General features: G+C 44.4%; 2 protein-coding genes across 3 annotated transcripts; one reads left to right on the forward strand and one right to left on the reverse strand.

Moving 5' to 3' along the window:
• The first annotated feature begins 6 nt into the window (after nucleotides 1-6).
• Nucleotides 7-729, forward strand: LOC118026194 (39S ribosomal protein L16, mitochondrial). The gene has a single exon (XM_035028949.1). The coding sequence runs from the start codon at nucleotides 68-70 to the stop codon at nucleotides 512-514; it is 447 nt and encodes a 148-aa protein (XP_034884840.1). The 5' UTR covers nucleotides 7-67; the 3' UTR covers nucleotides 515-729.
• A 4,104-nt stretch (nucleotides 730-4,833) lies between these two features.
• On the reverse strand, nucleotides 4,834-9,830 carry LOC118026195 (syntaxin-3; the record flags this gene model as incomplete). 2 transcript variants are annotated; one of them, XM_035028950.1, is given in 3 exon segments in its annotated part: nucleotides 4,834-5,834; nucleotides 8,125-8,238; nucleotides 9,720-9,830. In XM_035028950.1, coding segments are annotated over 2 exon segments (195 nt in total), but the record flags the coding sequence as incomplete, so codon positions are not given.
• Between the last annotated feature and the right edge of the window lie 357 nt (nucleotides 9,831-10,187).

Below are 10,187 nucleotides of genomic sequence, written 5' to 3' on the forward strand. Positions count from 1 at the left end.
TATTTCTAATTCTTTCATCCACTTTTAGGCACTGGGTGGTGGTTACCTCCATTGGGGCCATTTTGAAATGATGCGCCTGACAATCAACCGCTCTATGGACCCCAAGAACATGTTTGCTTTATGGAGAGTACCAGCCCCTTTCAAGCCCATCACCCGCAAGGGTATGGGACAGCGCATGGGGGGAGGCAAAGGTGCCATTGATCACTACGTGACTCCTGTGAAGGCTGGCCGTCTCATAGTAGAGGTGGGTGGGCGTTGTGAATTCAAAGAGGTACAAGGTTTCCTGGACCAGGTTGCCCACAAGTTGCCCTTCCCAGCAAAGGCCGTGAGCCGTGAGACTCTTGAGAAGATGCGGAAAGATCAGGAGGAACGGGAACAGAACAACCAAAACCCCTGGACCTTTGAGCGCATAGCCACTGCCAACATGCTTGGGATACGGAAATTCCTGAGCCCATATGACTTGACCCAGAAGGGGCAGTACTGGGGCAAGTTCTATATGCCTGAACGTGTGTAGTGAGAATGGGAGACATAAATGTACAAAGGCTACCAAGAGAGAGAATCTACATTTTTATTCCCCTCAGCCTACCCTTACAGTCTTTGGGTGGCTCTGAGATCTAACCAAGGAGCAGTATATGAGTAAATTATTTCTGAGAAATTGTAGAATATCTGTTGATTTTTTTTTAAGTGCATTATATTTATATCAAATAAAGTATGAGTATCACCTCAGGATATAACTTTTCATTGGTCATTCCTAATCCTTAAATGATTATGAAGCTGGCTTCACTGACTGTTAGGGGGTCCAGTTCTCCTCAGCTGTAAGATGAATGTCTTCAGGGCTGAAACAAATGCTTCCATCTCCCACCTCTGGTATAAGTTGGATTTAATATCTGCACGGGTTTCCCTGCTGTCAAAGTCTGCTTCACATTTGCTTTTGCCAAAGAGCTACAGTAGTACCTGTTTTTCTCAAACTGAAAGAAATCTGAAGAAGATTTTCGCTTTTACAAAATGGTAGTTCTTCACTGTACATCATTTCAGTTTAGGAACGCTCTACTTTTGGACAGTGGGAGAATTCTGTACCTTTTATAGTACAGGAGCTAGTTGATATCTTTACTAGTTACAAACTTTTTGGAAAGCAAAAAAATAGCAGTACATACATTAATTGATTGAGCAGATATTTATTTATGTCCAGCTACCCATCTCTCAATCTCGGAAGGCAAAGGGGGACGTTGGACAATACAGTAAGGAACATACCATTGCCTTTTAACACAAGGAACTTCGATAAAGGTTGTTGTCTGGCCTTTCCTAGGTCTGAAATTCTCTGAGGAGGGTGAGTGTTTGGCTCTACCTTTGCTTCCCTGCAGGTTCTAGGACGGTGCAGTGTGCCACACAGCACTCAACTAGTTACTGTTGGATGAATAAAGGCCCCATGTGTTCCAGATCCCCATGGTTCCACCTTCCTGTCTGTCTTTAACAAGATTCATCTCTTCCAGAGCTAGCCAGCAGTTTTCTATCCCCTATAAAACTGAAAGAAATACAAATGGATAGAAATAGTAAACCATTTGCTTTTGCAAGTGGGTAGAAAACAGCACACTGACTTGAAATGTCAGCTTTTTTTCTTAATCCCACTTTTGGCTAAGGTCAAGTGTAGTATCTGTTCTTACCAGTTTAATCCCACTTTCTTAAAAAGATGTCCCACAAAGAAAGTAATCTACTTTCAAAAGTACAAATATATCTAAACAGTTACATGGTCCTCAAGAGTTGTACATGGTGGTTCTTAATGTATTTTTAGTGAAGCTCTTGTAATATAATTACTAGATTGCATTAGAACACATCTGAACCTTGAATTGGGGCCATTGTTTGGGACAGTTTTATACACACATTGTTGGCCAACAAAATCAGGTTCAGGTAGCACCACAACCATGTAAGAAACCATGGGAGTGGTAGCCACCTGTCACCTCTCTGACCTGACCTCTCATCTCTGCTACGGTTCACGAGTATGGTGCTGATGACTGTTGGGAGTTCAGTTGCGGTATAAACCTGTTTCTTTTGTTTGGGACCCACACCGGGTTACTGAACCACAATCCTGGGGCCAGCCAATCTTTGCAGAGTGAGAGACTGTCCACTCCATCACCACCCATAAAAAAGAACTTTGTATGTCACAGTAAAGGGAGGCCTGTCCTATTTTTGCATAAGTGAATCAGCCCCTTCCCAGGTATTTGCACACAGCCTCTGATACTAACAAACCCATTTACTACTGATGCTTTAATAGGTTTCAGAGTAAAACCCATGGACTCAACCGTTAGCAGAAATCAGAGCTTAATTAACAGGTAATTAAGTCAACTGATACTTGAACATCCGTAAGTGGCAGGCACTGTGCTAAGCACTGGGGACGCTGCTGTGAGCAAGACCTGCATGGTGCCTATGGTTAGACCATCTTCACTTTAGACTATTAGACCCTGAAGAAGGAAGTAGATGGAGGGCTGGTCAAAGATGAGACCTAGAAGAACCTGAAGAGCAGACGTAACAAAGGCCTGGTGTTGATCAAAGAGAAAATGAAGTGCTGATGAGCTGGGTGTGCTCCAGTACCTGCCTGGCTCTGTTTTATTTCCTGGACAGGCACGTATTCTCCAGCCCACAGCCCCTCCTGGACACCATCTTGCCAACCAGCCTCATGTTGCTGTGCAAACTGTTCCTTCAGCCCCGCCCCCACCCAATTCTGTACTGTCCTAAGTCTACCTTTGCATAACTTTCAATAGGTGGTTGATGGACACCCTGTGTCATAGGTTTCATAATGGAAAGAGGAGTAGCTGTTGAGGAATCTGCAGTGGAGAAGTGATGGCACCACAGAAGTGAAAGAAGGATGAAAAATGCCGACCGAGGCTCCGTTGGGGAGGACTGCAGGAGAGAACGGAGGGGGAAGAAAATCACAGGTTATACAACAGGATGTCCGAAGCCAGGATCACCAAGCCCTTCCGCTGCAGTGGCAAAGAGTCTACTCAGCGAGTCTGCACTAACTAGCCTGAACCCTCAAAGAGAGGAAATTAATTTACTCTGGATTTACTGGCTGGCTCTCTTCTCCTAAGGAGTTCGGGGTGCTTCCAATGCGAGAACTAATTCTTTCTCCTTTAGCCATTCCCAGACACCACTGCCCAAATTTTGCTGCAGGAAATCAACATCCTACAAAGCATTCTAAACAGAGCATTCTGCTACCAGGCCTGGTTATGGAACGGACTGCCACCTGCCTTCCCCATCTACTGCCAACTCATTATTAACACATTTTTCTCTCCATGAAAACTTTTTCCTTAGTTCTCTCCAGCCTTTATCTATTCTACCACCTAATCCCACCCAAATCTGGGGAACCCAGCTACAAACAACAAATGCCCTAAGGATATAAAAGTAAGTGAAAGTACCTGCCACCCTCCCCACAGCTGGCTCACCTTTTTCAGGCAAATATGCCCCCAATGGTAGAAGCTAAGATGATCGCAAGGATAATACAGCAGATCATGATCATGATCTTCTTCTGCTCGTCCAGACAAGGAAAGAAAAAGCATGTGAGAAGCAGCATCACTGTGCAGAGTTGCAAGGGAAGGAAGACAAAAGTGGATCCAGACATGGAGGAAGATGTGAAGGGAAAGGGAGATGGATCTGGCTTCTAGAACTCAAGATGTGAATAGAAGCGTAGCTTTCAGGCAAGAGATTCAAAATTAGATCAACAGCGATCTCTGAGGGTGTTTAGTATGTTGTTCTGCCTTCTGGATCCCATCACATGAGAGTTATCCCTATCCTCTCCTAGAGCCAGATACCCACGACAAGTGAACCGCATTCCTGGTGGGAGTACCTTAAACCTGAAATTCAAATGTAGTTCAGTGTATTCTTTGAGAGTTAAACCATTTTCAAAATTTAGAACTTTTGATCCATCTGGTCTGGCACATGGTTAAAAAGGATTTTAACCCTTTTTCTAAAACCTAAACAAAAATCACCATATGGTGGCACCCAACCACTATTTTGCAGGGAAATAGAGCCAGAACTGTTTCACAATCAATATAAAGTAATTTATTTTTAAATTATCAATAAAATAATCAAGTTTACATTTAAAAAATACAAATGACAAAAAAACCCTTCACTTGTATTCCAAACTAAGCCCCAGGGCTCAACAAAGACCTGTGATTAGAGCTTGTCTTCCCTTGTTGCTGGAGCCTGTCCACTGTCCTGACTTCATAGCCATGGGTAAGAAGGCATCCCCTTGGCTCTGTCTGAGTGCTGAGCAATGATGAAGTACATAGCCTTTGCAAAGGAAGCCAAGGGGTAGTCCCTGGATTAGGTGCTCACCCTATCCTAGAAAGTTAAAGCTAAACTATACATCAGGGAGACTGGCAGAGAATCTCAGGGGGTCAGCATAGTCACTACACTTGAAATCATTTCCTGGCTGTTGCTTCCTACATGACAAGAATTGGGGGAGACAAAGAACCTGTCAAGCTCATTAACCTGGTAGCAATACCAGCTACTCAGTAGTCCCCGGTCTCCCCCAGCTGACTCAGCCCTGGAGACGGGATCATCCTAAAGGCCACGGGAATGATCTCAAATTGCTCTGGGATGTTCTCAGGACAAGCCTCACCTATGCAGCAGTGGGGTGAGGTGCCAAAACTTGTCACACCTTCTGTCTGCTAAGCAGAAAAACTTAAGGGGGTCAACTTAGTCCTCACCCCGAAGATCTATGATTGTCCCAGTACTCACCAGAAAACAAGGTTTCTCGATGACACCAGAAGATCACATTTCTACTATGATTCATTTGCAGATAAGCAAATGTCTCTTACCTAATTTTTAGCCTGTTGGTTTGTCTGTTTGTTTGTTTCGAGATTATAATATTCTCCATTTCTAGTTTCCTACTTCCTGAGTGACACGGGCAAATATATACATTACGTCTCACACACATGATTATAAAAATACATCTGGAATATATGAAATGAGTGACTGAATACTCGCACCAATCTGAGCATTTCCAGAGCCTGAGACTCAAGCACCTTGTCCCTGGCCCAATTTTAAGTGCCTGGTTATTTTTCACCTCAAGGCAATGGCTTCACAAAGCATCACTCCAATGGAGAACAGCCAGTTTCCAAGAGTCAGAGAGGGAAACAAATATCTCATACCCTCAGCCTTTACAAATGGTAACCTAGGACAATCGTATCATGCTGGTGCCTCCTTGAGTAAACATGAGAGAATACAACATAAAGACTGAAGTTGGCCACCAAGCTGAACATACTAAGAGCTTAATTTAAAATTGAACTTCAAACAAGCTTCTAAGACCAAAATGACATCTGCCAGTCCACATATTTTCAAGACATAGGGAAAACAAACTGTGAGGACCAAGACCCTGCCAAGTAGAAGGCTCAAGCCAAGCCTTATTGTTGCCACACTTGGAAGAATCCTTTGTGTTGTTAATGATAACCCCCTACAAAATACACTGCAATTTCTGGAAGGAGAATACTCCATGAGGTAGAAAATACAGCACCTTGGGAAGGTTTCTAATGGGCTTTCCAAGGTGCAAGGCATAATTTGACACATTCAGAGGGAACAAAGAGAAGCTGGGTTGGTTCGTACTGTCTGGGAGAGAAGGCACTTCAGAGTTGGTGGGGCAGGAGCAGGTTTTGAGGAGAACTCAGGGTTGCATCAGGTAGATTAGCTTCCTCCTGGGCTAAATTGTTTGCTGGGTCAGGTCCAAGGACGATTACAAGGAAACAAAGGAACAGGTCGCACTCTCCCACAGGAAGGCCATTCAAACTCTGTTCCCATCTGAAGACAAGGGTGGCCACACCAGGCTGGAGTGAAATCGGGTTCTAAAAGAGGCAGGGGAAGGAGGAGCTGATCAGTACACAGGATGATGGTGGAGAGCAACATTAACACTCAGTCACAAACCTAGAAGGTAGAGACGGAAGATCAGACATCACTGCAAAAAGGAGAGCAATGGAGAAGTCAACAGTAAACCTGAGAAATCCTGTAGACAAACCCAAGACAGGACCCAGAAATAAATATCCTGTCGTGAAAGAAACAAAAAGCCATATTAAAAATAAATCCCTGGGCTTTTTATAATCCTTCACACAGGCTGTCACATTCCCGTGGAAGGACTTGCCAGGGGGTGGCACAGTCGATCCACAAAAGCTACCCGTTCTCTCTACAGGGCCCCCATCAGCACTTTTCAAATACAAGTTCCAGAACTTGAATCTTCTCCGTTACTCTCCTACTCCGCACTTCTCTCACACAGTGAAAAGAATAAAGAAAAGTTCAGGGGTCATCATGGCTGCTCCATCTTAAGTGCTGGGTAGGCTCGGGCAAGTTTCTTTACTGTGCTTCCGAAGAGTTTCCCATCTGAAAATGCGGACAATGTTACTATCCTAGAACAGGACCTGGCACACAACTGGGGAGTCAAAGGAAGGCTGTCTTCCCTCCCTCCTGTTCAGAGACCTCTTGCCCTCAGGCCACATGGGGGGGGGGGGGTCCAGACCTAAAAGCAGCAACCAGTCCCGACTTTATGAAATACACTACAGTAAACAGCCCAACACTACTCAGGGATGACACAGCATTTTGGAGATCAGGTAAGTCAACTAAAAACAATACATTAATTAGTCTCCTCATTTAAAAAAGGAATTCATTTACATTCTCAAGAAGAAGTTGATGTTTAGTGCTATAAATATCTAACTTCGAGACCCTCTGGTCACATGGGAGGAGGAAGAAGGAAGAAGAGGCACACGGAAGCAAAAATGAAGAGAAGAATCAGGTCTGGTTACCAACATGGAAGTATGTGTCAAGTATTAAAGACATTGGTATCTATTACCTCAGCAACCAGACTTCTTTGAATTCATAAGAGAAAACAGCAATGAGAAAAATAGAGGTTAGTCATACTGTTTGTTACAGTAACACAGTAATCACAAAACTCTAACTTTGGGGAAGTATTAAATAATTGAGAGTATATTCACAATCTTGTGTTGAAAATTAGATTTACAAAGACATTTCAGTGATGTGGAATGATGCATAGGATTTTTGAACTGGGTCTAAAACCATCGATAATGTAGTCTGAAGTCTGTGAAACCATGTCTGAGTGTGTGAACATGCCACAAGGTTATCAGCAATAACATTAAAAATTAATTCTGTTCACCTTTTCTGTGTTTTATATGTTTTTGTTATATGACATCCTATATTTTATTCAGAAAAGTAACACCTAAGAAGTCATAAAAGTGTTAACAGTGCCAATAATTAGATCATTCCCGTCGTGCTGCTACTATGCACATGAAGCCCTGACAGATTTAAAGAAATTAACGGCCTAAATTTTAAACTTACTCTCCTCCAAGGTTCTCTGGACTTGGTAGACAATGATAAATGGCTACCTGGTTTTACAAAGAGAAGCTAAGATGTAGGAAAGAACTCTCCTAGGCCCACCATCAGCTGTGTGTTCAAACTTGGCCCTGTGACTTAACATCTCTTTAAGCCTGAGTGTCTTCGTCTATAAAATATGATAAACAACAGCACCTACCTCAAGAAGGTATTGTGGGGATTCGAGGACGTGTGTATGAGGTGTTCAATACACGGTCTGGCACAACTCAACACTCAAAAATGTTAACTGCTGTATCATTCAAGATCCAACCCGTCAGCCACAAACAAAACCCCACCACCCCAAACCCCAATCCAAAGCTTTGTTTACACTAAAAAGGGAATGGAAAGCAAAGCCCAACATCCATGAAAGTCAGCAAGAATTCAGAAGATGAACCCCAGACTCAGGACACAGATTGTATCCAATTAGGAGCATGCTTCCCGAGCAAAAGGAGCAAAAATGTGGTGCTCAGGTGTGCCAGGACAGGTGGCAACATACAGTGTAAGACAAAGAGCTGGGATAGAGTCCCCGGGAGAGGAACCAATGGGAGCCCGGCCCAGAAGAGAACTTCCCCTGGCACCAGAAGCCCAGAAGAGTATTTTAAGGAGATGAAAGAAGGCACAGGTGATAGAAAGTCTGAGAGAGCTCAGTGTGTGTGTCCAAGGACAATCACAAGGGAGGAGCACTGCCATGTGAAATCCCAGGCCAATTTCTCAAGAGGAAGCCAATCCAGAATCCCCAAGAACCTTCCATTTACTTACATTTCAGTGCAGCAACCACTCGGGCCGCCATTACTTCAGCCCAACGGAAAGTCCAATAATCAATGCTAAAATGCCCAGCAACACCACTACTACCACAATGATAATTATCAATTTCTGGAGAGGATAAGAGAAACAAACAAACCATTATTACAAACAACCAAAAAACAACAACTCATCCAAAATCCAACCCCTCTCACCTCTACATTGAAAGCCTCTTATCAACCCAAATAAGACTATAGATCTACATAAAGACATTCTATTAGGATATTTTATATATCTTAAGTGACTTCCTGGCTAGCAAGGCCAGCAGATGGAAACATGGAGCTTCTGTGGGCTCTCGACTCACACTAAGTCTTGCACATGTGGACAGATACAAAAGCAACCATCACGGGGTCTCCGAGCAGCAATAAGCCAAGGTATCAAGAGACCAATTTTTCATTTTCAAGAAGAAGTGTATGTTTTCAAATAGTCCTAATTTCAAACTTCTGTCTGTCTTTCCCCTAAAGCATACGCCCATCCATCAGACCCAGTCCAGTGACTGGGGCTCAGAAAGCAGGATGGCAGTCCTATTGTGAGCCAGCCTTGATTCGTTAGGTGAAATAATTTCCCCACTCCTTGAATCCCTGCACAAGCAATAGGTAAAGTTGGAAGAAAATCAAAGAACTGAAGAAGAAAATTATCAGAGCCCAGGAGAATAGTCAGAAAAGAACAGTCTAAAAAGCACAAGCCACCAGAGCTGGCTACCACAATGGGCAGAGAAGTTGAGAAGTTCTCAAGCAACAGGGACACCGGGAGAGGGGTAAATATGCTGGTGTGGGGGAAAGAGCATGATTGGAATCTGAATTTGAATCCCAATCCTATACTTACTAGGTGCCATGAAGCCAATTACTTAACCTCTGACCCTCAACAGTTTCACCTATGAGTAGGGAATAACAGGTACTCCATAAGATAGGAGGTAATGTTGTATGGAGATCAGCACAGCACCGGGTTCACAGTAGAAAAAAGGGGGGTGGGCTTGGTTAATGGAGTGGAAGAGAGTGAACAGGTTTCTGAAGAACAGAGGAGTCAAGTGTAACATCTGAAAGGATCATGAGCTCCATCCAGGAGAAGTCTAACGGCAACACTGGGCAATGCATCCACCCTGCAGAACTGTCTTCAAGTGTGGGTTCTTGGGTAGAGAGTATGTGAGCCAGATCCATGCAAGGCACACCAGGGGAGAAAGGGCAGCTACTCTCTGGGAAAGGCTGACGTAGGTGTTGGGATGAGGCCAGGACAGAAAGGGAAGGCAAAGGATCAAGTACACAGGTGGGGAGGACCAGAGAGAGGAGAAGCAAGCCAGACCAGTGGAGACTAAGGTGCTCACCCTCCGAGCTTCACTCTGAAACTTGACAGCCTTTTTGGTATCTGCCACGGCCCGCTCCACAAAGCCCACTGACTGGTCCATGTTGTTCTCGATACGGTCAATCATGGCTCCCTTTCCCCAGATGCAAGAGGTGGTGGCAGCAGAAACAGAGACAGGCACAGGGAAGAGAGAAAGAGCAAGAGACAGGAAGGAGAATGGACTCTCTTCTCTGAAGGCAGCCGGAGAGTCTCACCTTCCGGGCCTGACCCTGGTACTTCACAGCTCTTTTCGTTTCTTCCCGTGCCTTCTCCACATGGTCCACTGTGTGCATGACATTCAGCTCTATGTTATCTAGCATCTCACCCTGCAAAGAACAGACATGAGTCACACCCCATAAACCCACACCAGGAGAGTTGGAGCTCACATGGGGACGGGGCTCTTGGTTATAATCCCCGGTGCAAAGAGGAGCATCCAGAAGTCTTCTGTGGGGCACACGTTCCATCTTACATGGGATTACCTATGGCTCCCCAGGCCCTGGTGGTGGTCACTCACTCAAGCAACACTCAGTAAATTACTTCTCTGGGACAGGCACAGTGTCGAGATGCCTGGCAAATACATGTTCTAACAGATCCCACCACCACCATTCTGTTTTTAATTAAGCATATGAGAAGAGGAACCAAAATAAGAATATCTTAGGGCATAATAACTGGGATGCTGGCCT

This window comes from Mirounga leonina, unplaced genomic scaffold (assembly GCF_011800145.1).
Source record: "Mirounga leonina isolate KUSES-001 unplaced genomic scaffold, KU_Mleo_1.0 Mir_220895, whole genome shotgun sequence".
Taxonomy (NCBI): domain Eukaryota; kingdom Metazoa; phylum Chordata; class Mammalia; order Carnivora; family Phocidae; genus Mirounga; species Mirounga leonina.